A 26,778-nucleotide genomic window follows, 5' to 3' on the forward strand; every position below is an offset into this window, starting at 1 on the left:
CCATGAAGTTATTACAGTAAGTGAGACACCTTTTAGCAACAACGAAGAGACGTGCCGGTACTGCGTACACTTGAGTGCCCCCTGGGAAGCACTGGTAGGAACTACTTCTTTTATACGACAAGAGGTTAGGCATGCGATATCTCGGATCCAACGTCTGAAGTGTATCGGTTTTCAAGAGGGTCCTTATCCCCTTTGAACCTGTTGCTTTTTAAAAAGAGGCCTTTGTTGAAAACTAGCCTCCTTTCTTTTCATATGCAAAGGAGGAATATAACAATGATCTCCCATCAGCTGCTTCCGTTTGTCTGTGGAGAGGCTATATTCAACATCCATGCCTTTTTAGGAATATGCTCGGAAAGACATTGCCTGCTCAAAGCAATGCTTCTTCTACAGTCTGCACATAACTAGACTCGCGCCCAGGTATTGTTGCCCACAGTTAGTAATTGTTTCGGAAAATATATATTTTTTTATTGGGGGGGGAAACCCTGAAATGGGAAGGAAGACTCACGAGTCACCTTAAATAGAGATCACTGGGTTTAAGGGAAAACTGGACCTACAATTTACCTGCAAGATTCCAGCCCCCAGTGCGCCCGGACCCAAAGGATTATGGGAGCTGTAGTCCAAAGCGCCGCGAACGGGGGGAAAGAGGCGGGGCGGGGCGCCGAAGCTCTCGCGAGACTTGAGGTGGGGTTCCTCACCGCCTCACCTGAGGGAAGCCGCTCAGTCCTTCCCGGGCAGCGGCAGAGAGCGGGTGTCAGGCGGACGACGAAGCCATGTCGGCCCCAGGCTCTCCGTCGTCTCTGGGGCCCCGCTGGGCCCCGACCCACGTCCAGGTGACGGTGCTCCAGGCGCGGGGGCTTCGCTCCAAGGCCAAGGGCGGCGGCGGCGGCGGGAGCGACGCTTACGCGGTGATGGCGCTGGGCAAGGAGAAGTTCGCCACGTCGGTGGCCGAGCGCTGCCTGGGCTCTCCCGTGTGGCGGGAGGAGGCCACCTTCGAGCTGCCGCCGCCGCCCCGGAGGAGCCTGTCGGCGGGGGGGCCTCCGCTCTCGGCCGGGCCCACGGCCGTGCTGCAGCTCACCGTCCTCCACCGCGCCCTGCTCGGCCTCGACAAGTTCCTGGGCCGCGCCGAGATCAGCCTGGCCGAGCTGCACTCCGAGGGCGGCCGCCGAAGCACACGGTGAGGGGAGAGCGAGCGGGCGAGGGGTCTCCCGTGGGGCTCCCGCTGCCAGGGGCAGTCTACCTGCCGGGGCGCGGGGCGCATGCGCGGAGGAAGGGAGAGGGCTGGTGCCAGGCGCTGCCCAGAGAGGCCTCCTAAATATGACCCGTTGCGTCTGATTTTCGCTCCTTCTTTATTTAGGGAGTCATAGCAGGACTTCTGAAGGAATGCGGATAAGGGCATGCTTTAACTTCGAAGGAGAGAGGAAATGCGCCAGAGTGTTGTGGTCAGTGTAGGATTAGCCGGGTTCATGGGGCTTCCTCTTGATATGCGGCCAAATTAGGTATTTCTGAAGGTGTCACATCCCGCCGCGCACCCAACACCCCCCCGAAGTTTGCTCCTGTTCTTGGCCGCACACCTTCCCAGCTAAGGTGGCCAAAAATCTGGTTTTGCCGCCTTTCGACTCTTGTCGATCGGTTTTGTAAAAGGTAATGTGATCAATAGGAACACAAACTGGGAGGTAAAGTCGCTTTGACAGGTGAAATCCGACTTAACTATGACGGTTTCAATTACTCGTCTGTTGTGCAGTGTTGTTTTGTATATTAATGGATTGTAATTTTGGCAACATAAGTAGTATCGCTATATTCACTCCTCAGTGGCACTCTTGAAAAAATTAATTTCAGTTCTGTGCTTCAGTTCTGGGTTGAAACTTGTTTGGCGCAATAATATATTTTTTTTACCTGTTGTGCATCCGGTGGCTTCCTTTTCTGGTGCACTTGTTGTGTGTGCCAGATATGTGACTAAAGAGTAACATCAATTAGTATGATGATATATGTAGTACTTTGTTGAGTTCCAGTTGCTGCATTTTAAGGAGGAGAAAGACTGTGATGCAAAAGGTGGGGCAGATTTGTTCTCTGTTACTCCAGATGACAGATGTAAATGCAATGACTGAAAACTTTTAAATAAGATGGTTTTGACTTTACGTTAGGAGAAACTTCTTAAGTGTATGAGTAGTTCAAAGGCGGATCAGACTGCCTTGGGAAGTGGTGGGATCTCCTCCTATGAAGGTTTGTAAGCTATGGCTAGATGCCCATTTGCTTAGGAAGCTGTGTATTTGCAAGATTCCTGCACTGAATCCGTTGGGCATTGGGCTAGATGACATCCAAGGTCCCTTACTACTCCATAGTTCTATTTGAAGATGTTGACTTCCTGCTGACTAAATGGCATTTCCAGGTTCAGAGGCAATTTACCTATGTATGTCAGAGGCTCAATGTCCACATGTCCAAACAGGTGTCAAACAGCATGCTGCATGAGAATTATTCATCTCAGCTGTTTATCTGACAGCAGCAAAAGCTAAGCTCTTAACAGGATGGATCATGGATTAAAAATGCCACTTTTAGTAAAGATTCCACTGTTGTCCATAGAGTTTACAGGGAGACCACAGGCGAGTCACACTCAGTCTAATCAATCACAAGGGTTGTTGTGAGAATGAAATGGGATGGGGAAATGAGAACTATGTATGTCACTCATACATAGTTATTTGAAGTAAGGGTGGGGCAAAAATGCAATAAGCAAACATTGCAAGCAGAGGCGGGATCAAACTTTTAAAAACACTTTATTAAAACTTGAAATAAACAGCAGTATAGTGTGCAACACCATAATATAAAGAGTTGTTGTGATGTAAAGGTTAGTGTCACACTAGGACCTAGGAGACCAGGGTTCAAGTGACCGCTCAGCCATGAAGGGTTGTTATGGGGATTAAATGAGGAGGGGTAGAATCACGTATGCCATCTTGAGCTCATTGGAGAAGAAGGTGGGCTATTAAACAAGCAAGCAAGCTTTGAAGAACTTGTAAAGTATCCTGTTGATACCTTTCCTTTTTTTAAAAAAAATAATATTTATTAAAGTTTCAAATAGTACAAAAAAGAAAAAGAAAAAAAAGAAACAAGAAAAAAAAAGATTCAACCATTACAGTCCAAATTTTCAGTAACTTCTTTCCACAACTTCCCCTCACCTCCCCTTCTTGTATTCCATGTCCAAATATTTATCCAACAAGTTCTTATCCCTAAATTTTTAACCTTAATTTGTTATTATATTTAGTTCAATTTATATATCAACTTTTAACTTATATACATCAATCATTTATGCTTAAAATTTTTTTCTAGGGTCGACCCAGTTTCCCTTCCACGAATTCCCCATTTTTATACTAATAACAACACAAAATTAAAGAAAAAAAGTAGAAAAAGTCAGACACCCTTTGGATTTGCAAACCCCACCCTTCCTTCCCCGGTTTCGATCCCCGAACCGTTGTCCATTAGTCCATCTACTAATAGCCTGGCAACCTCACGTCTGAGGCCCTTAAATCTCTCTCAGTCCCTCTCTGCCGGTTTCTTTGGAAGTCCTTTGTATTTAACACCAAGTCTCGGAGGGGCACTATCCCTATAATGTCCATGTTCCTTCCAGCCAGACCTCCCTGTTTAAAGGTGGAGCTCAAATCTTGTTTTTTAATCCTTGTAAGTCCAAATAATCCAAAGGCTCCAACTTCCACCTTGGTCAAATTTATAGTCCATAGATCTTCAGATCCCCACAAAAGGAGATCTTTCCATTCCTCATTTTTAAATTCAAACCAAATTTTCCTCTTCCAGTCTTTATTTTCATCCATCTTGACAGGCCTCCGGCTCTCCTTTGCCTTCTGCAACACTGCAGCCCCTCCTTCCTGCTCCTCCTGTTCAGCATATATCTCTTTCTCCACTTCCTCAAATTTCTCTAATTTCTTTTCTTGTTCAGCTGCCTGGGTTTTGTACATCAAGTCCTTTTCCGTCTACTCAGTAGATACATTTTCTGTTGACTTCGAAGTTATGGCACATGTAGACAAAACATGACCTTGCTCGTGCAACTTTCGCAACTTTCCCAAGAGAAAAGCAACCTCGTCCAGGTCAGCTAGTATTTTCCGACCTATTTCCATTCTGTTGATACCTTTCCTGAGCAGAGCCCTGCTGGATCACGGTAGTTGGCATACTTAATTTTATTCCATTGTTGTAAACTTCCCTAACAACCTACTTTTAGCTAAAGGCAAGAATAAACATCTATTAAATAAAATAATTTGTATCCTGCTCTGGATAGCGGTTATCTCAATGCATCCAGGAAACATGCAAGCAGGGTGTATAACCGCCAGTTGCTGCCTTGGCAACTGATATTCAGTGGTATTAATGCTTGTGAACTTGGAAGTTCCATTAAGTTGTCAAGGTGAGTAGCTGATACAAATTTAGTTAATTCCTTTAAAGAGCCTCCTAAACTAGGGTCCATCGTGAATCCCCTAAACGTTGGCATCTTTGTCTTCTCCTTAAATCTTGGTTTGCAGCGGACTGAGCAGCGGGTGCTCTTTAGAGATGTTGGTTACCAGGATGCAGTGAAAGAAAATAATATTAAGCTGGTTAGAATTTAACACTTTTATATTTTGGAAGTTATTGGGTCTTCTTCTATAAAATATTGACTCAGTTTGATGTGGACAAAGGGATTGGCTGAATCAAGGCTAGAAATTAACTGTTAGCACCACAGCAGAATTTGATGAGTTATTTGATAAATTGGACTCTTTCTGATTACTCCTCCAGTCATGATACTAACTGGATGACAATAGTGAGGAGGAAGTGAGAGAAAAGGGAAATAAACACTAAACAAACATCATGGGACAAGGTAGGAGTGTTGAGGTTACTAGGACTTGACACTTCCCTATTGCAAAGAAATACTCTAAAGAACCGAGGCTAGATCCAAGAGGAATGAAACCCACACCACCCACTCAAAGGAGTATTGACCACGATATTGAGGGCACTTCCCTAGCACTGCTATACAACTTTTATAACATATTTCCCCATATATAGCTGGTCATTGTTTGTAGAAAACATCCCCTCCCCATACTTTTGTATTGAGATGTTGTATTGTACTTTTACTATTTTTTGTTAGGAGCTGCCCAGAGTGGCTGGAGCAACCCAGTCAGATGGGTGGCATATAAATAATAAGTTATTGTTACTATAAGTCTCCCCCCCTTTAAAATATCAATCAATGATCCCACTACAAAAAGGTGCCTAGACATTCCTTTGTGGCAACTGTAACCGAGGTTTATGGTGCCATTTGGTGACTAGCTTATATATCTGAGTTTCTAACACTAGTTTAAAAAATAAAAAAGGTAAAGGACCCCTGATAAGTCCAGTCACGGATGACTCTGGGGTTGCGCCGTTCATCTCGCTTTACAGGCCCAGGAAAGCGGCGTTTTTCCGGGTCATGTGGCCAGCATGACTAAGCCGCTTCTGGCGAAAACGTAGCAGTGCATGGAAACACCGTTTATCTTCCCACCTGAGTGGTACCTATTTATCTACTTGCACTTTTTGGCGTGCTTTTGAACTGCTAGGTTGGCAGGAGCTGGGACCAAACAATGGGAGCTCACCCCGTCGTGGGGCTTCAAACCGCTGACCATCTGATTAGCAAGCCCAAGAGGCTCAGTGGTTTACACCACAAAGATGACCCATTAATTAGATGACAGATTTAAAAAGTGCAATAATGTTTTCAGAAATTGAATACCTTTTTAAATTACAGAATTGCTTTTTCTAAGATGTGTGCTGCAACACATGCATTATTTTAAAACAAAATATGCTTGCATCAGAACCGTTTGTTTTATATTTGTACATATTATTCAGTAGGTTGATTGACTAAAACTCATGATCAGTTAAGTTTTCTTCAATAGGTTGATAGTTCTTGGGATTTCACACCTACCCAGTTATGCTTCACATTGTGCCATTTTATGTATAAGGTTTAAACCAGTGAGTAAGAATTAAAAAAAATCTGCTTAGCATTTATAGAGTTTAAATAGCCTCGTGTACATTTTCTTGTTGTTCTTTACAAACAAGCCTGTAATGCAGATTAGTATTATTCCCATCCTGACTTGTGTAATATAACCACTTTGTAAGTTGATTACAAAAGCAATATTCAATCCAGGTTCCTAGGTAGCTTTTTAGCCACATTGTGCTATTCAAGCAATTTATCTAGTACTGTCAGGTGAGCTGTTGGCCAGCAATGATATTTGAGTTTCACATCTGAAGAGCAATAGATTCAAATATAAATACTGATAAAATAAGTAATGTGCTATAGTAATTTTCCACTGATGCCTGCTTCCATAGCTATTGTAGACCCTGCCATTAAAATGTGTATGTGCACCATGATTCTTGGCTATCTGTGTTAAGAGTAGAAAAAGCAACATTTCGTAAGAATGCATAATGCCCTTCTGTTTGGCAAACATATTTTTAGACTGAGCTAAACATCCTAGTTTTTAAAACTGTAAGTCAGAGTGTATTACAGAAACAGTGTTTGTAAAGAACTCTTTTAAAAGTGTCTTACTGTGAATAATGGCAGCTCTCATACTCAAATATTTAACGTAACAAGTCCAGCAGGCTTACCAAGTTTACTTTGGCAGTCTTGACTGCTTTATACAGCCATGATAAGTATTCAAAGTATGTTAGAAACAAATGTCTTGTTCATAACACTTTATTGTTAGAATAAACAGCACAAGTCAGAGTTGAAGCATTTTATTACTTTTACAGATGAAAATTGGGGCTTCAAGGTTTATGTCGGAATCTATCAATTAAGAGGTAGCTCACTAATCAACACCACACCCTTAACATGTGGACAGACAGTGCAAAGATGCAATTCAGACCAGTTAATATTTTTTCGTCTGAAGGCAGGGAGATCTGAAATTTGGATGAAACTGTTGCCAGATCTCAAGACTGGATGCTTATTTGTAAAACAGAAACACTTCCCTGTACTGAAAGAATTAGATGTCAATGAGATTATTTCTGACAGGCCTTTTTCCTGATGTGGTAGTACTGTGTGTGCTTTTTGTTTTTGTTTTTCAAGGGTAATCTTTTAGCCATGCAACAACTTCCTGTAGTTTGTCTAGAAATAGTTTCACCATGCTATCCGCTGTTTTAGGAAATGGGGTCAAATGATGAGCTTTTAAAATGTAAATATAGAAAATCGCTCACTTGTGTTCTAGTGCTTTTCCCTCCTCTAGTTCTTCTCTTTTGTTTCCTTTCCTGTTTTGATATGTATGCTTTTAAGGCATGCAATTTTCTGAAAATATTGTCGGAAAATTCCATATTTTGGGAGAAATTGCATGCTTTTGTACATAAGCTGCTGTTTCTGTTCTAAAACTTTCCTGGTAATGACTTTCTCATTTTCTCTCTTTCTAGCTCTGTATCTTCTCCTGTATCCCGCTCCGTTCAAGACTGTTCGGCAGAATTTGTCTTGGTTCATGTTGTGCCTTTCAGGGAGTAAAAAGGTTAGACAAACTAAGATGGCATGCATCTTCGGTTTTAGTGCAGAAACAGTCTATTCTACAGAGTTCCTCTGACTGTTGATACCTTTTATGCAGATGTCTTCATGGCATAACCTTAAATGGAGAGGTAGCTGTTTGGGAATGGACAAGGTCATGCCGTGGAGCTGTTCTACCATAACTCATAAACTAGTAAGGCCTGCTGATATTGCATGATACCAGAGCATAACAGCACAGGTTGGGTGGAGCTGTTAAGCGATCATGGGACTTGGCTTAGTAGCAGAGCCTTTCCTGTGTCTTCCTGCAAAATTATATGAATATTTGGGGGAACCCATTGCCCTGGACAATGGATAAATTTACAGTACAAAATTAACCCTTTCCTGGCATGGTTCTCATTGATCCTCTGGGGGGGAGGCCCCAGAAAGCAATTCTGGAGAAACACTTGTTTTGTGAGGGTGCTTATAATTATTACATTATTGTAATCCGCTTTATTGAACCACACTTCCAAGGACTTAACTGAGAACCATGAAGCTATAGACAAAGACACATGACACATTTAATCTAGCTTTGAAGTCCTGTGACAGAAAAGGTGAAATAGAAATACAGTGGTACTCCGCAAGACGAATGCCTCGCAAGACGGAAAACCCGCAAGACGAAAGGGTTTTCTGTTTTGGAGGCGCTTCGCAAGACGAATTTCCCTAAGGGCTTGCATCGCAAGACGAAAGCCCATAGGGAAATGCTGGCGGTCGGGAGCAAAGACTTTCGCCCACAGCCGGCCTTCAGAAGAGGACCTCTTCTGAAGGCCGGCGGGGGGCAAAAGTCTTTGCTCCCCCCCGCCTGCCTTCCCCCCGCCTGCCCCGGGCAATCTTAAAATGCTGGCGGGCGGGAGCGAAGCGTTCGCTGCCGACCCCCAGCATTTTAAAATCTCCAAGGGACAGCAGAGAAGTCTCTGTCCCGAGGAGATTTTAAAATGCTGGGGGTCGGGAGGGAAGCGCTGCCGACCCCCAGCATTTTAAAATCTCCCCGTGTCCCGGGAAGGTTTTAAAATGCTGGGGGTCGGGAGATTTTAAAATGCTGGGGTCGGCAGCGAACGCTTCGCTCCCGACCCCCAGCATTTTAAAACCTTCCCGGGACACGGGGAGATTTTAAAATGCTGGGGTCGGCAGCGCTTCGCTCCCGACCCCCAGCATTTTAAAACGCTGTTCCGAAGGGGGGGCGGGATCACCTGCCCCAGCCGCCCCACTTTGGAACGCTGTTCCGAAGCGGGGAGGGGGGGCGGGATCACCTGCCCCAGCCGCCCCACTTTGGAACGCTGTTCCAAAGCGGGGAGGGGGGGCGGGATCACCTGCCCCAGCCGCCCCACTTCGGAACGCTGTTCCGAAGCGGGGAGGGGGGGCGGGGACACCTGCCCCAGCCGCCCCACTTCGGAACGCTGTTCCGAAGCGGGGAGGGGGGGCGGGAAGACCTGCCCCAGCCGCCCCACTTCGGAACGCTGTTCCGAAGCGGGGAGGGGGGGCGGGAAGACCTGCCCCAGCCGCCCCACTTCGGAACGCTGTTCCGAAGCGGGGCGGGGGGCGGGAACACCTTCTGAAGGCGGGCAGGGGGCGAAAGTCTTTGTCCCCCCTGCCTGCCTTCCCAGGGGCTTTTAAATCGCCCCGGACAGCGGAGAAGTCCTCCGCTGTCCGGGGCGATTTTAAAATGCCGCCCGCCAGCATTTTAAGATCGCCCCGGACAGCGGAGAAGTCCTCCGCTGTCCCAGGGTTTTTTAAAATGCTGGGGGTGGGAAGAAAAGCCCTTGTCCCCCCCCCCCAGCCTTCAGAAGAGGTCCGGGGACAGACTGTCCCCGGACCTGGTCTGAAGGCGGTTTCCCTAGGAACGCATTAATTGATTTTCAATGCATTCCTATGGGAAACCGTGCATCGCAAGACGAAAAAACCGCAAGACGAAGAGACTTGCGGAACGAATTAATTTCGTCTTGCGAGGCACCACTGTATAGGTAACTCGCAATGCTTATTTGATTGCTGATTTGGGCCGGGGGGTGGGGTGGAGCAGAACAAACAAACAAATGGAGAGTGGAGGAAACATTACAGAGCAGCATCCTAGAGCCCTCGTGCTGCCTGCCGAGAACCAGGTAAGCGAGACACCTGGTTCTGAGGGTTCCTGGCTCTACGCGATTTTGCTTTTATGTGCAATGGCCAGGAATGTAACCACTGCATAAGATGCGAGTTAGCTGTAATTATATCTTCTGTTAGTACAGGCATAGGCAAACGGCTCTCCAGATGTTTTGGGATGACAGCTCCCATAATTCCTAGCTAACAGGACCAGTGGTGAGGGATGATGGGAGTTGTAGTCCCAAAACATCTGGAGGGCTGAGTTTGCCTATGCCTGTGTTAGTATGTCTGTGAATATTCACTTGGATGAGAAAACAAACTTTTTCTAGACATCTTGGGAACATGCCCAACATACTGGTAGCATGCCGGCTACCAGTTTCTTATCACAGATCTGTAAAGACCCTCTGTTCCAGGAGTGACGTCCTTAGCATTTTAGAAATCTTTGCATGATGCTTCCATAGTAACTATTTCTGAGACTCATGTGGTAATATGGATAAATTATTTCATAACAGCATGTTCTCCTTTTAAAATAGGCTATTTATTCTCTTCTCTTCCTCGTCCCCTTTACTTTTTCTTTTCTTTTTTGAAAATGGACATTGCTGGCTAAATGCAACTAATATCAGTCTACAGACCTACCTGGCATTTTGCTTACACGGAGAACCTGACTCTGTTTAGCTGGAACTAAAAATTAACTATTTTATACGTAACACACCCTGAGACCTTGTGGGAAAAGGGTGGGTAGGAAATATTTATGCCCCTGATGCTGAACTTTTGCTGTTCTTTATTTATACAGATGGTACAAGCTTCACTCCAAACCAGGAAAGAAGGAAAAAGAGAGAGGTGAGATTGAGGTGGATATCCAATTCATGAGGAGCAACATGACAGCCAGCATGTTTGATCTGTCCATGAAAGATAAGTCACGGACACCATTTGGCAAGCTGAAAGACAAGCTAAAGGGGAAACGAGGCAATGGATTGCCAGACACAGCTTCAGCTATTGTTCCTAGCATTAGTCACTCCCCGGCTGACAGCGAGGAAGAGTCAAATGAGAAAGAAAAGAAAAAATCAAAGTTCAAGACCTTATTCTCCAAACCTGGTTTACAGAAAAGCAACCTCTCTCAGTCCATGTCTGTGTTACCGTCTCTCCAACCGGTTACAGAGAGAGTTCGACTTAATCCCAGTGACTTTTCATCGCGATGGAGTGATAGTGATGATGACACCTTAACTCCTGTTTCAGAGAGTAAGTATTGTCTATTGAAAAGAGAATAAATTTCTCAAATGTTTTAACAGTTGTGTAATTTACAAAGTGTGCTAAGTAGTAGAATGTGCCATTTCTTTAGAATGGTTAAAGCTGGACTTCTTGTATTATTTAAAGGCAGTGCTTGGAAGCTGTGAAGAAACAGAAGTGTTTTCATGATTGTGCCTACTAGTTGTAAATGAGTAGGATGCAGGTGGGTCTCAGTGGTCCCCAACCTCAGTGTCCTGCTGTTGTTAAGAGCCATCAGTTGATCTAGGGCTGGATTAGGTATTAGTATTTTCAGTAGTATTGGGACTTGTGCTTTCACTATTCTGATGCTGATTTCTTTCTTTTCAGAACCCTCCACAAATGAAGATAACCTGCTTTATCCACCTTCCACCAAGTCTCATAAGAGAACAGGTAGTGCAGATAACAAGCAACTAAGCCAAATCTCCTCCAGTAACACCAAGAAGGATGTACATTCTTTATTTGGTGGACTGAAGTCCAAAAGTGACCCCACTTCCCGGTCCAATGTGTGTATCAATGGCAGTCATGTTTACATGGAGGAGCGTGACCCCAAAAGTGATACTCTTCCAAAAGACAGCACTCTATCTTCCCCTCAGATATCCCAGCGAAAACGGCTCTTTTTGTCCCAGGAGAACTTGTCTTCTGAACCCAGTAAGGAACCTGAAATGACAGGAAGACTACCATCTGACAAAGGACCACCAGGGTCTTCTTCACTGGAGTCCTTTAAAGCCATGACTCTACCATCATACAAGTTGCTGAGTGCTGGGGATATGCCAGAAAGCAACACTCCAGTTATTTCAGACACTCCAAAAGAAACCAAAGAGAACAAAAAGCAGGAGAACAAGAAATCTGGCTTGCTATCTCTTATGACAGGGAAAAAAGAAGCTAAAGTTAGTGAGGAAGTAGAGAGCAATGCAGACACCACTCCGAAGGTGAAGGAAGTAAAACGTAACGAAAAAGAGTTGGCCAAGAAAGAAGCAAATCCTTTTGAAGTCCCTGTGGATAACAGAAGAGGTCATAGCTCAGATAAGAGCAGCACTGCGGATCTCCGAATCACAAAGGCATCCTTGAACCCTTTTGATGAAAACATCTCAGCAGAAGAGAAGCCAGAAAAAAACTCAGCTTCTGTGAAACCATCTCAGACCAAACCCGTCAAGCCCAGGTTAGTCTTGAGAAATGATCTTCTCAATTGAATTTTGAGATCTTGAGATGCTTTAAGGCTATTGCTACCCAGTGGTTTTCATTGTATGTCATAGAAAATATCTATCCTCCTGATAGGGCAGGCATGCCCTGTGTAGGTTTCTGTTGATTAGTAACTCTGCAGGTAATTTGTAGGGTTTCTGTCTCTAGCCTTCTTGAAAGGAGAGAAATGACAATGCATGCTGCCTTCAGAACAAAGGTTCTTGCAAGGGGAGGGCAAAGAGAGCGAGTCAGTCCCTCTTCTGCCTCCAGGATGGAATGCTGTCTAGCAGAGAATGTATCCCAGCTGGCTGAACTTGATCCTTTCTATCTCTTCTCCCCACTGCCTATCTTACAGGGAGAGGAATCGAAACAAAGGCAGGCACTAGCTTTGTTGTGTTTGCCCAGCTGGTCAAATGCAGCTGAGCTAGTTTTCACTCATCTTTTTATGTCTTACCTTTTTTTGCTGAGGAGAGGAAAAGACGGTGGTTAGTCCAGCCAACGTATTGGGCTTGTCTGACCCAGAAAACTGGTGTAACTAGCTAGCTGCTGCTCTTTGTGGCAAGGAGGAATTTTAAAACACAATTATGGGTTAAAGTCTTTGTATCAATGTCATGTAGGTGGGCCAAGGCCTGAAGTTCTTTAGCCCTCCCAGACTTAAAGCATTAGTTCTAAATCAGGAAGGAAAAAGAGAACAGCTGTCTTTCGTGAAGAAACAGCCAGTGCTTCTGGTAGTTGTCCTTCGTGGTTCCTTCTTGCTTGAGTTGGGGAGGGGTGTGATATTATCTCTCTTCTGTCGTCTGAAAGTAGAGGTGGGAGGAATACTGAGATGGAGCAGGAAAGACTCAGAAAAGTGAATCAAAATGGGTTACCTCCTAAGCCCCTGAATATTTAAGGCTGCCACATATTAGCTGATTACGTGATCTTGTGGTGTATTTGTTCATAAGTTGATATTGAAATATTCAGACATGTATATAAGTGCTGTGAACACCGTTAGTGACTTGGCTTTGTTTTTATGTTATTGACACTGGTGCATGTGGGGGAATTGCTCCCCATTGCTCTAACTTTAAACTTATATCTCTTTCTTTACAGCTGTAACTAGTGAAATAACATTCTTTTAACATTGTTGGGTGACCTTGTTTCTGTTCAGCTCCTGAAAAATGATTAAAATTTGCACCTTTCAGCAATCTAAAATGCAATTTTTATGGCTTGGTGGAATGCAACCTTTGGATAAAACGTTGCTTTTGCATGGAAGCTTGTGTGTCACAGAGGCCCCACTCTTTTTCCTGCCTAACTCCCGTATGCTTGGTGCTTTGTATATTTCACTGTACTACTAATACTTTGATAATACTACAATGTAATTGGGATTAAAAAGGTGTTCCATTGAAAAGAGATGTTACTGATAGACTTTTTTAAATGTACAAAATACTTTCATTCAGGCAACGTGTTGTTTTCTTTTATAAGCATTTGCTGCTGTTAAAAGGTAAATTATAATATGAAGGGGGTGGTTTGCTAAAACCCTACACCTTTCCTATTCACTTAACATGCAGCAGCCTTGTTGAACTTGTCTTCAAAATGTTTCTGCCTGTCTTACGTTGCATCTGCAACTGACATGCAGGTTTTATTTTGTCCCTTTTTACAGACTGGGCGTGTCTTCAGAGGATGAAACCAAAGCCACTTCTGCTATTTCTGCACCTCCTTCTGCTTCTCTTTTCTCTCCTTCCTATCACTCTAATAAAAACAACCCTTTTATCTCTAAATTTGATCCAGAAGAGCAACCTCGGGACACTGATAGGTTTGCTAGTGACAACAATCCTTTCACTATTAAATGGGGACAGAAGTCCAAGCAAGATACTGAATGCTTTATAGCTACTTCTTCTGCGTCTGGAAATGAAAATAAACCATTTGCTCCTAAAAGGGAACAAGAATCCCAGATAGAGGATTCTTCAAACTCTGCTAAGTCTCCCCTGCCTGTTCCTGCAGCTTCTGTTCTTGAGTTGGATCCTTCTGCTTTTCAGCTTTCTGATACTGATAATCCTCCCGTGTCTAAAGTGGGAGAGGACTCTGGAAGTTTTAACAGTCCTCCAGCATCTTTCTCCACTTCCTCCTTAGCAGGAAACCTTGATGATTCCAAGCACGTTCATGTTGTTCCTTCAGACAAGCCCCAAAAGGAAGGTTTAACTAACCAGATAGATCCTGTATCCAGTTTTCCTGGATCTCTAGCTGGCAGTCACCCTTCACGGTTTTATGATAGGGTTGGACTCATCCTGAAGTCTCAGGGCGATGACAAAGTGCACATAGTGCCACCATTTAAGGAAAACCGAGGGAGCATAAAGAAGTCGGTAACCTTTGCCCTTGAGGATGAAAATGTGGGGAGTAGTGGCGACGATGCTTCAGATGGTGAAGATTCAGTTGAGAGCTGGCATGATGAAAGCAAGATTTCAATAAATCCCACTGAAAGGAATGAGGGGCGAAGACCTGAACTATATGTAGAACATTGTGCCGCACCTGAGCCCCGGAATGGAAACGTACAATCTCTTCATAACAGTGAGGGTTCTTTGGAAAGACAGGCTGAAGTTAAAGTAGAGCCACCGGTTCCAACTCCGAGAATTCTCACGCCTTTACCTAACATGCCGAGGACTGTGTCGGGTAGCAGTTCTCTCTCTGAGCCCCCAAAGCCAGCACCAAGAAGTGCCCTAAAACAAAAAAAGAGTGTATCTGTTTCTTTGATGGATGAATCAGAAACAGAAAATGGGTCAAGCTCTGCCTCTAATAAAGAATTTTCTGCAGAAAATTCTTTCATCTCTAGTGAAAAACTAACAAGCGATAGCTCGTTAGCAACTTCAGTATCCAATATACTTCGTTCTGGAAGAGATGGTGGAACCATGGATTCCTCTCAAAGTATGAGTACCGATCTCCCTCACTACGCAACAAGCACACAGCCTGGCAATTTGATCCCTGGAGATCTGAATGTAAAACCCACCACCCTTTCTGCTATTCCAGAAGTGGGATCGGATGATGAGCAGCTGAGTGATTATCCCCAGGGTACTGAAAAGATTGCAGTTTCTGGAGATTTGTCCAGGAGTGGAGATGGTTCCTCAGAATTACGGTCCTCCATTGAGGGGGGAGAGCTGACAGCAAATAAAAAGGCGACTGGGGAGAGGCAGACTGTATCGCTTCTCATGAAGACAAGTGCTCCTGATGATGGATTTGAACTAAACAAACCATTGGTTGCACCTTCAGCACTAGCCCTTGAAAATGCAAGCCATGATGTAAAGGCATTGGAGCAGAAGAATGCTGACAGCTTAAAAGAAAATAGACAGGGTGATAGTCCTGAGTTCTCTGTTAAGCCTGTTCATCTTTCCCCTCTGCCCAGTTCTTCTCAATCTATTAGTTCTTTCCAATCTGATGCTTCTGGCTGTAATAGAGCAGAGCCTACGAAAAAAGCTACAGCAGAGGGCTTGGGTACCAAAGTGGATCCCTCTGGCAAGAAGAAGCTGCTCCAGGCATGGGTTTCACCCTCTGAAACACATCCCAATCAGAATCTGCAGAGTGATGGAACTTATCCTGCTAAGCTCAGGTGAGAGGAATTGGGGGGGGGGAGCAAAGATAAAGGCTCAAGTGCTATACTGTGCATGGCTTTGATTCTTCCCTCCCCTTTTTAACGCAGTAAGGGATTTTGTGTCCTATGGACAGGTGAAAATCTTTCCCTGTTGATCTGTATCTATTTCTTGTAGCAATGTCAATGAAGGAATAAAACTGAGCAAAGGTTTGTTTTGCTTAGGCAGTAAGGTAAAGGTAAAGGGACCCCTGATCATTAGGTCCAGTCGTGACCGACTCTGGGGTTGCGGCGCTCATCTCGCTTTATTGGCCGAGGGAGCTGGCGTACAGCTTTCGGGTCATGTGGCCACCATGACTAAGCCACTTCTGGCGAACCAGAGCAGCACATGGAAACGCCGTTTACCTTCTCGCCAGAGCGGTACCTATTTATCTACTTGCACTTTGACGTGCTTTCGAACTGCTAGGTTGGCAGGAGCAGGGACCAAGCAACGGGAGCTCACCCCATCGCGGGGATTCGAACCGCCGACCTTCTGATTGGCAAGCCCTAGGCTCTGTGGTTTAACCCACAGCACCACCTGCGTCCCTCTGCTTAGGCAGTAATCAGGCTCTATTTTCACATTGTTGTGACATGACAATAAAGGTATAAACAGGAACCGGCACTTCATATTTTACCTCTAACTTTACTTTATTTTTTAAACCCACTGTCCTGTTAAAATACTAAATATAGTTTTCATGTTCTGCCAAATTAAGTGAAAGCAGCAGTTGGATAAATGCTTAACTTTTTTAAAAAGCGGTGTTAGTTGTGATCATAAGTGCAGTGCAATTTACTGCGGCACAGGTTTTGTGTTACCTAGATTTCTGAAGTGTTCCACTGGTGTAATTTAACTAAAAAAGAAATCAGGGCAAGGTTTTGCAATAAACTTTGTTGAAAGCTCTGTTTTTCACACTTACTAAACATCTGGGTAACTACACAAATATCCAAGGAACCAACCGTATTTTATGGGGGGGGGGGGAACAGATGCTTAGAACCAGCAAGAGTGTCAGACTAGGATTCCATGCAATGATGGGCCAGTCTCTTATCTCTATGTCTAACCTCCTTCACAGGGTGGTAGTCAGGAAAATTGGGGGGGGGGGCATGTATTCATGGTCCTTGAAGGGAAATAAATAAATAGGTAAGTAAAACTTTTGATTTGAGAGTTTCTAAATCAGTCTTGAAGTGTAGAGAGGAGGGCAGAATAAATCTTCTGTTTTAACAGCAAATATAAAATCTAAACTTGCACTAATAGAGGTACGTAGAACAGGAAAATGTACCTTATTCTTTTTAGAAGCCAAAGCAGGAACATGTGTGCATGCAGTGCTTCATGCATGACCAAAAGTAAAGGTAAAGGGACCCCTGACTATTAGGTCCAGTTGTGGCTGACTCTAGCCGATCTCACTTTATTGGCCAAGGGAGCCGGCGTACAGCTTCCAGGTCATGTGGCCAGCATGACTAAGCTGCTTCTGGCGAAACCAGAGCAGCGCACGGAAATGCCGTTTACCTTCCCGCCAGAACGTTACCTATTTACTTGCACTGCGTGCTTTCAAACTGCTAGGTTGGCAGGAGCAGGGAGCGAGCACCGGGAGCTCACCCTGTCGCGGGGATTCGAACTGCAAACCTTCTGATTGGCAAGTCCTAGGCTCTGTGGTTTAACCCACAGCGCCACCCGCGTCCCTTCAGACCAAAAGGAGAACTGCACAAACTTGTTCAGGTACAAAGTACTATAGGATTGCCTGAACTAATTGTGTGTGCTTCTTTCAGACTTCATCCTGTGAAACCAATGCATACTACAACAAGCAAATCATCTGCAAAAAACCAGAGCATAACATCAAAGATCTTGGATAACCAAAATGAAGCCGACATAAAGGTAATTTAAGACATACTATATTTTAAAACCTAATTGGGTGGTTGTGCCTTGAGTTAGGAAGCTTGTAAATTTATTGGCAGGATTAGACAATCTGCAAAGGGGTATAGTCGTTTGGAGACAGAAATGTGTTCACGTTTTCTAGTTGTACGATTCCCCCTGTCCCTGCTATCCTACCCATCTGGGCAATTTTCTGAGCCTTTTACTGACACAAGTTTAGATTTGTGAGTGGGTATGAATTCCCCGGGCTCAAAACTTGCTATCTTCACCAAAGGACTTTGGCCTGAAAGGGATTTTTGTTTTCAGATAAGCAAGGTTTAGTGATTTAGTGCCTCCAACTAATATTGCAAATGATCTGTTTGGTGTTTGAGCACAGAACCTGAATTATTATCACTTAACTGAAACAACCACTACTGCTGCTGCTTTGTATTTATTTAGTACTTTTTGCATGTTATGAGGAGGGTCTTATCTTCCCTTTTCCATGTTTATTACTGGGAAGAAATAGTTGAAGGCAGGTGTACAGAAACCTTGTATGCACATTTGTCTGCATGCCATAAAAGTACTTACTGGCAAATCCTGAAATTCTAGTTTTTGGTGAATCTTCAGTAGCTTTTAAGATGCTTTGACAGATGACCTCTTTGCTCTGACATCACTCCTGGGACTCCCCAGTAATCCCTGAAACCAAAGGTTTCTATACCTTCCTTCTGATCCTTTGACGCCACCCTTGCAACAGTGCTGGATATCAAAATGACTTTAACCTGTTCATTCTTCCTTCCTAAAGAAATATGATCCTTCAGATCCCGCCTACGCTTATGGCCAGCTGACACACAGTGAGCTGATCCAGCTGGTCTTGAAGCAGAAAGATGTGATTGCAAAGCGAGATCAGCAGGTGCGGGAGCTGGAAGACTACATTGATAACTTGCTCGTCAGAGTTATGGAGGAAACCCCTAACATTCTTCGAGCTCAAGCTCATGTGAATAAGAAAGCTGGAAAGATGTGAAGGAACCAGTTTCACCTAATCAGTGGCTTTCTTACTCAAACTTTGGAAGTAGTGAATGTGGAAAAGCTGCTTGTACCGAAACAGATTATTATTTACTTGTCTTAGGATAGAGTTGACTTACCTTGGAGACTGCCTTACATAATCTACAAAGTCAATAGTGTTAAAAAAACACCTTTTACCTTTTAGTACACTGTACATGTTTTGCTGCTCCGCAGGTGAAAGGCCTGAAATTATGGGACTGTGGAAGGAGTTGTGAGCCAGATTTTATCTGTGAATAAGCTCCAAGGGGCACATTTTTAAGGGTTTAGTCAAAAAATGAACACTTCTCTGTAGTTTTTCAACTCCTGATTTCAACTCTTTTAGGATATTAAGTTTTAGTGCAATATAAGCAATCATATTTACATTAGATATACTGGATGAATAAATATTTATGAAGTACCTTGTTTGGATTTGAGTTCCTGGGAAATAAGCACTTCCACCTGAAAGCTGGTTGCCTCTCTGCATACAAGCAGCCCAGTCCATTAGGAATTTCTGTTGTTCTAGCGCCACTGAATCAGTAATTATTAAGAAAACAGCTCATTCATTTGGGTGGGGCTTAGCTTAAGCTGTGCAGGTTTCCTGCCAATTGTGCAAAATTGCCTGCATTTGCCTTTGGGAAGTGAGGAAGATCCATAGTTAAGAAATAAAAAGTGATGGTGGTTGTGCGAGCAAACCCTGCTGGAGTGCCGTGATACCACTATCAAAATGAAATGTCATTTGAGTAAGAGGAGGTTAGCTTCTAAGCACTAAACTGACTTCCGTGTCTTATGGTGGTCAGTACAGGACGTATTAAACTTTTGAAAGCAATACTGATTTAAACTAATTGCCAGAAGCGGCAGTCTGGCTGGCTTGCTTCATTGCAGCTGGTTGCTTTAAGTACAGTTAGACGAGAGGGGCATTCCCCCTGCATTTCCTCATAGGTGTTAAAATGCTCAAACCTGTGGGTTTTCAGTAGCTGACTTTGGAGGTACATATTAATCCCTCGTCATTGAAATTTTTACTTTTAATATGTTTGTTCCATAGAAGCATCTTTCTTCTTATTTCCCAGATTTGATTACTTTTCTTTCATTCTTAACTTTACCTTTGAATTGCTGATCTTTCCCTTTTGTCTTTGGGTATGTTACCCCTCTGTTCAGAAGTCTGCTTAGATCTTTATTTTTGAATACAGGAAAAATGTCTGAGTATATCGAATCAAAGAGACTGAACAAATTTCTCTGATTCAATAATCCCAGGTGTCTTTCCATTTGTGAATACTTTCTATTGTAAAAGTTTCATTTTTGACCAGTTTCTATTGTAAAAGTTTCATTTTTGACCAGTTCCTCAACATGTTGATAAAATTTTTCAAAAGTTCTTTTTTTATTACTATGAAAGGGTTGAAATGCAGATAAAAACACATTTCTACTGTCAGCTAAAGTACGTAGCTTCCATCAGTTTTCCCAGGTTTTTTGTAATACTTCTTTCCACATCTTTTCTGTTTCAGAAATTCCTGATTAGAGAACGTTGATCTTATCTTGTTTATGCCCAGTTTCTTTATTATATGTTTCGTTCCTTTGCACTTCCAAATGTCTCTGCTCTACCTTTGAGCAGCTTTTGAATGTATTGCCTTGTAGCTCAAACCAACTAGGAGCAATAAGTAGGGCAGGCATAGGGAATCTGGCCCTCCCAATGTGCTTGGACTCTACTACCATCCTCCTCACGGATGGCCATTGGGAGCCCAGAGGTATCTGGATGACCACATGTTTCTCAACCCTATAAGAGAGGCTTAGCAGAAAGCTGTATGTGTGCAATGTCTCGCTGTGCCTGTTTTGGTTCCAGTTTCTCTATCTGTATGAACAGTTTCTGAAGTCAGGCGACACTTTCCTCAGTTACAAAAGATTCTGTTTATGCTGCTGCATAAATTGCTGGAAGATGTGAATAGTCAGAATTACTTCAATATGATTTCTGCTGCAGACTAAAACAACTGGAGACTTTTTCTGATTTTATTTTTTATGGATCTTAGTCCTGGGTTGAAGATTGAATTCTTAATTTCAGTATCTCCATCTGCCCCGTAATTTTTAAAGGGTAACTTTACATCGTGGTCCCTTACTCTGGATGGGGCACTAGCCCAGTATATGAGTTTAAAGTTTCCAAAGGATTAACTTTTGTAGGTTTCCTCATAAAACAATACATCCACCATCACTAGGCATTTGGGGTGAAATCCATATTGACCATTGTATGGGATATTGAACTATTTGAAGATAGCAACTATGAGGTAGAGCATGGCTTGTTGCAAGATGAAGCTTGTATATGCACTTTTGGCTTCCAGTCAGATCAACTGTGATTAAAAATATATATTGTTGAAAATCTGAGCTACAAATGCAGGCAGCCAAACAGTGATGTCTGAAGACGTGGACCGATTAATTTCCATGCTTTTGACTGTAGCCATTCTTCATTTTCTGCCTATGCACTTTCAAGAGGGATGAGCTTGGCACTGAATATCTCTTCAGCCCTCCCTTTGTATTCAGTCACAACACTGGATTATAAACTTCTCAGGTAATCAAAGAGGGGTTGATTCTAAGCAAGTCATACTTGGGAGTAGACTTCTTGTAATCAATGACTAAGGACTCTTGATTGTTGTGGGCCTGCTCTTAGTATGACATGATCGGATATCACCCATAGATCTTGACGTTTCCTGAATGGTGCACTCTTAATTGCTCTTGATACTGTGCAATCTCATTTGCAAACACCAAAGAATAGAAACAGCTAACTACACACTACATGGAGTGTGGTGCTTGTTGAATAGATTTGTCGATCTTCTTGTATAGTGCTAATTCTCTTGATGAAATCCTCTGGCTGATGCTGTCACCTTGCCTCAACTAGGTCAATGATTTCAGGTGATTGAAAGGGGAGGAACTGTTGTCTACCGTATCTAAAATCTAACTTCTTGTGTGTAAAACCAGCATTTAGATGCTTGGGCATCTTTTTAAAGCTAGTATATCTCATTTAAATGAACCAAATTGCTTTTTAAAAACTTTATTTTAAGAGGCTTAATGTCTCTTTGCTCCTGCTGGAGCCATAAGCACACAGGATCATACTTTTGGGAACAAGTATTTTATTGAAATATAGTTTTACTGTGTACTAGAAAATGTTTATTCCTGATGGTTGTATGGTCCCAAAGTACAGTGGACATTTGTGTTTAATACATATTCAGAAGGAATGGATCTAGTAACAAGTAGTGTTGACCGTTTTAATAGAAATAGTACAGGACCAGCTTCCAGCAGATTGTGAAAATCTTCTAGTTTATAACCTGACCTAAAATTTCCAGGGACCACAGGGCTGTAGCTGGCAACACAATGTGCCACATGCAAGAGGGAGTATTCTCACTGGGCCCTAATCAGCTGACCATTCTTCATATAAAGGTCTGCTCAGTTGTATACATTTTGATGAGATTTGGGCAAGACACAGCAAGGATACCTTGCAATCTGTGCCTTCTAATTGGTACCTGTGACTTACGCAATCCTGACATCGAAATGCTGAATTTTGTGAAAAGTGTGGTACACTGTGAGGGATATTTCCCCTTGTGCAAACATTTGCTCAGTGCTTAATGTTGAAGGATCTGAATGTATATATTCTGCCTTGTTACTCTTGGTACTTAATCCCATTGGGTTTTTGTTTTTTTTACGAAGACCTTCATCCTTGTGAAATGTTAAAAATAAAGTTATTTAAACTTGTGAGAACACTTGTGTTTCTTTGCCTATCTTCACAAACTTTAAGTGAAGAATGCTGTATATACAATCCACATTATTGCATGCTATATCAGAATGGTTCCTTAGTCCATACTGATAGAAATGATTCTCTGCTGTACGAGGACTGGATTTCATCATGGTGATTCCAAAGTGTGACAGAAAAAGGGCTTCATATGCAACTGAAACTTCTATTGTGAGAGCTGTTTGTACATTAAGCCTTATGGGTTTTAAGAAGCAGACATTCCTCAATGATCCTAGAATTGGTAGCCTTAGGAAGAACCTGAAAAGAACCTTAGATTACTCCAACATTCTTACAGTCACTGTATGCTATCACCTTTTCTACAAGCCCCTGAAAAAGATAAGAAACTAAGGAAAGTGTCAGTGTTTTCTCTGTGCCCTGTTATAGGAATTTAGTTGCCAGCAAGTGGAAGTGCTAGGCAAAGACAGCAGGCAGGTGGAAATATCAAAAGATTTAAAACTGGCTCACCAGATTAGGTTTGGGTTTAGATAGTGTAGTTTTAATTACCACTGAAGATTGTGCAAGTTTATAGAGAGAGAGGCTTGCAGCAAAGATTTTGGCTGGTAAATTCCAGTATTACTGTGTTCCTATCCTGCTTGTGTTCTCGAAGCTACCAGCATGAGTTTGACTAAACTGCGGAAGGCAGTGGAAGACAGAAGTGCCTGGCGTGCTCTGGTCCAGGGGGTCACGAAGAGGCGGACACGACTAAACGACTAAACAACAACAACAACAACAATCCTGCCTGTGGGTTTCCCATGGGCATCTGGTAGGCCGCTATGAGAACAGAATGCTGGATTAAATGGGCCTTTAGTCTGATCCAGGACTACTTCTTATGTTCTTACATAGAAGCTTCCTCTCCCCTTCTGCCTCCTAGCTAAGCAGTCAGTGAGCACTGGGAGAATCTTTGCAAGTGCTCCCTTAGCAAAATAGAAAGCTGCCTTAAACAGATCATTGATCCATCTAGCTTAGCATTCACAGCCTTATTTGAACCTTCTGCAGGCAAAACGTGTTCAACCATTGAACAGTAGCTCTTTGCCTTCTCTCATGTCTTCCACTCTGCAGTCTCTTCCTACCCTCTCCCCATCAGTCTCTCTGGCATGCCTTTCTTCTATTAAATTTCTGTGCCACCTTTTTCATAACTACTGCCTTTTTCCTTCCCCTGACCCACCCCTGTGCCCCTGTTGTTTGATGACAAGGCTTCACATCCAAAGTGTACAGCGTGCAGCTGTTCTGGAAATTAAATGGGAAATTAAATAGGATTATGAGAAAATGTGAACCCCATAAGGGTGCCCTTGTAAATGTTTTGAGTGAAGACTCAAAAGGCGGTCATTTAAATCTAGAGAGCAAATTCTAAAATCATTTTTGAAGCCCACTCCAGAATATGGAGCAGGGGCTAAGGTCAGGCTCCCTCTTCCTGCAAGGAAGTAATGGGACACAAAAATACCGGTAATAATCCAGCAAGATGTGTTTTTGTTTTGTTTTTTTGCGAGGGGCGGGGCGATGGCTGTTTGCAGAAGAAATCTTTTCAACTACTCAACTTCCACAATTTGAGGCAGCTTTGGCTCCTAAATGCTTCCACGAAACCTAGATCAGGTTGATAAATGTAGCTCATTGCAGCTTAAGAAGCACATAGCTTGTGAAGTCCTGTAACAGTTGAGCTTTGGCACCACTCACTTCCCTGTGAAGTAGGAATGTGGCGGAACCAATTTGGATCATGACACTGATTCAGACTTAATAGATCAGGAAAAGAATAGAATAGAATAGAATAGAATAGAATAGAATAGAATAGAATAGAATAGAATAGAATAGAATAGAATAGATTCTTTATTGTCATTACACAGGGGAAGCATGGTATGTTAAATGCTTCAAACGAGATCTCAGCTATGATCCGAATGCCCAAATTGCTCGTTTCCAAGGGCCAATAGAGGCATCTGTGACTCAAACCTGTGTCTATTAGAATACTGCCAGTCTGCGACGTAGCATCCTTAATTCACAGAGTCTAGATTGGGGTGGGGGACCTTCCGAATGTTGTTGGTATGTTTACTCCCATCCGCCACCGTGGTGAATTGTCAGGGATGGTGGGAGTCCTACTCCAACACATGGAGGGCCATCTCTGGTCTAGAACCCACACTAGTTTCATATTTTGAAGGAAATACATTCATACCCTAGAATGAAGTCACGACGTCAATGATCACATGGTGGCTTCATTCCAATTATTTTCCAGCCTGTCATCTACTATACCTGCGGGAATACCAGGTTTAGGACATCTCTTTAATGATTCAGAAACCAAGTGCTTTGTGCTGATGACATAATTATATAATAACTGTCAGCATGGTCTCCACCCCTGTCAAAATAGCATGCTTTGAACCAGCTCGCCCTTCACTGAGCTTTAACTACAAGCTATTATGTCTCAGAGTCTTATTAATATCTCTTGGGCACAGCCCTGCAACAGCAGCTATTGCTTTCTTAAGCATGCTGTAGGCTTGCCTGCTTTGCTTCGTTCTGAACTAAAATACACACAGCCAGCAGAAGCCCGCTAGAGACTGGACGTGGAACATAACACAAACTATTTTATTTTATTTTTCAGGGGAAGGCAGGGGAAGCATGGTATGTTAAATGCTTCAAATGAGATCTCAGCTATGATCTGAATGCCCAAATTGCTCGTTTCCAAGGGCCAAAGAAGCAGCTCCTCTCCCTCCCTGCTGGCCAGGGAGGCTCCTCAACTGCATTGCTCGGCTGCGTTGCTCACCAATAAGGAGTCTGAGAACGACTGGCAGGTGGAGCTTGCATGCCTTGTGCTGATCAAATTGGCCGCATTGACTGGGGACTCGCCTTTGCTTCAGCGCTTCCCAGCAGAGAGGTGACAGTGTGGTTTTCCTTGCTGCCGTATCCCTTTGCTGGGTTGCTGCGCTGTGCGAACCACCGCTTGAGGCTTCGTTTGGCTGCTGGCTGGGCTTTCTGCCTTTGGGCCTTTGGCTCGGAGGGTCTCTACCCTGTGTGTGTGTGAGAGAGAGAGAGGGAGAGGGAGAGAGTGAATGTGTCACTTAAGCTGATAGTAGGAATGCTGTAGCTTCACACACTTACCTTCACACAATGTGTAATTGACTTAGGGAATTTTTTTACCGCAGGATGTCAGTACTTTAGATTTACAAGGGGACCTGAGAGATGAATGGGAGATACGGTTTGTCAGTATTAATGGGACAGCTAAATAGAAACTTAACCCCAAAAGTTAGGACCAAGATTCAAATCCTGACTGGGTAACTTTGCTCACTAGTAACATTGAACCATGAGGACGAGATGGTTGGATAGTGTTCTCGAAGCTACCAGCATGAGTTTGACCAAACTGTGGGAGGCAGTGGAAGACAGGAGTGCCTGGGACAGGTGAGGCTGCTGATCCCTTATTTTCAAATCTGAAAGTTGACAGCTATGCTGGGAATATGTCATATTGATTCGTTTCAATGGGCCTACTCTCAGTAGGTCTAATGTTGGATACAACACATTGCTTTTTTGCTGTTTATCAGAAGAGGCCAGGACTGGTGCAAAACTGTCTCTCCACCTATAACCTCAAAAAATCTTGTCCCTTGTCCCCCTGCCCTCCAAGATTTCAAGCATTGCTTAAATGAGAAGGTTTTTGAATTTGTTGTATTCTGAATGCCCATCACTGCTGCACTCTCATAGAAGCTGTGTGTAGCAGCATCTTAGAGCTTCAGCTGTATTTTGGAATTTTGGGGTCCCCTGCTGCAACAAAAATCAGATTTAAGCTGGTTAACACCTTTGTTCAATGGGCAAATTTATAGAAACGTGATGTAGCAACTTTTAGGGAGAGCACCAAGTGTAAAGTACGGGCGCCATCTGCTGGTTTGAGTTTTGCTCATCCATAATTTGTTGATAATAACGTAGCATTAAATTCCCTTGTGTGCAGTGCATGGCTTATAACTGTATATGGTGTGTGCATATGTAAGTTTCTATAATCCTCCATTCCTTCCTATGAGGGTTGCTGAAGGTGGAGGGCTTGTGCAAGTTAGGCTAGGAATGGAAGAGAGTGTCTTGTAATACTTCTCTTGGAGATGCCACAGGTCCCATAGCACAGATGTGCAATTGCAACCACACAGTAAAACTTTCAGGTTCCACTTGCTCTTGCAAGAATTGTTGTTTACCCATGTTTTAGGTTTACCAAACGGTTTAGGTTTTAGATGTTTGACTGTTAATAAACATCAGTTCCCCCAAAGTGGAAGCATTATGCTGCTAGCATTATTTTATCAGGTTTGGGAAATGTGGTGCCAGTTTCACAACCACAGCATGCAGAACTGCACAGCACTTAAGCTATTATCAAAGTGCTAAATGATTGGTCTGATTGTTCTATCCAGAATATGACAGTACTTTGACATAGCACTCTTGAAACACCCTAAAAGAATAGGGCAGAAACTTGCTCTCTGCTTCCCTAGAGGGCAAGACTAGATTTAAGTCACAGAAAGGTAGATTTTGGTTGAATCCAGATTAAGGCT

At 43.3% G+C, this 26,778-nt stretch overlaps 1 protein-coding gene across 2 annotated transcripts; it reads left to right on the forward strand.

Annotated features, from left to right (window-relative positions):
• Nucleotides 1-671: 671 nt before the first annotated feature.
• On the forward strand, nucleotides 672-18,928 carry RAB11FIP1 (RAB11 family interacting protein 1). 2 transcript variants are annotated; one of them, XM_077919558.1, is made up of 6 exons: nucleotides 672-1,174; nucleotides 10,380-10,825; nucleotides 11,180-12,011; nucleotides 13,671-15,608; nucleotides 17,388-17,493; nucleotides 18,272-18,928. In XM_077919558.1, the coding sequence occupies exons 1-6, from the start codon at nucleotides 771-773 to the stop codon at nucleotides 18,488-18,490; spliced, it is 3,945 nt and encodes a 1,314-aa protein (XP_077775684.1). In that variant the 5' UTR covers nucleotides 672-770; the 3' UTR covers nucleotides 18,491-18,928. The 2 variants fall into 2 exon arrangements, with proteins under 2 accessions (XP_077775684.1, XP_028564721.2); XM_028708888.2 differs by lacking the exon at nucleotides 13,671-15,608 and having other exon boundaries at nucleotides 678-1,174.
• The last annotated feature ends 7,850 nt before the right edge of the window (nucleotides 18,929-26,778 follow it).

Source organism: Podarcis muralis, chromosome 15 (genome assembly GCF_964188315.1).
Source record: "Podarcis muralis chromosome 15, rPodMur119.hap1.1, whole genome shotgun sequence".
In the NCBI taxonomy this organism is placed as follows: domain Eukaryota; kingdom Metazoa; phylum Chordata; class Lepidosauria; order Squamata; family Lacertidae; genus Podarcis; species Podarcis muralis.

Coding starts and splice junctions, on each gene's coding strand:
- RAB11FIP1 (XM_077919558.1), top strand. CDS start 771: ATGTCGGCCCCAGGCTCTCCGTCGTCTCTGGGGCCCCGCTGGGCCCCG. Junction 10,826..11,179: donor CTTAACTCCTGTTTCAGAGA/GTAAGTATTGTC, acceptor CTTTCTTTTCAG/AACCCTCCACAAATGAAGAT. Junction 15,609..17,387: donor ACTTATCCTGCTAAGCTCAG/GTGAGAGGAATT, acceptor TGCTTCTTTCAG/ACTTCATCCTGTGAAACCAA.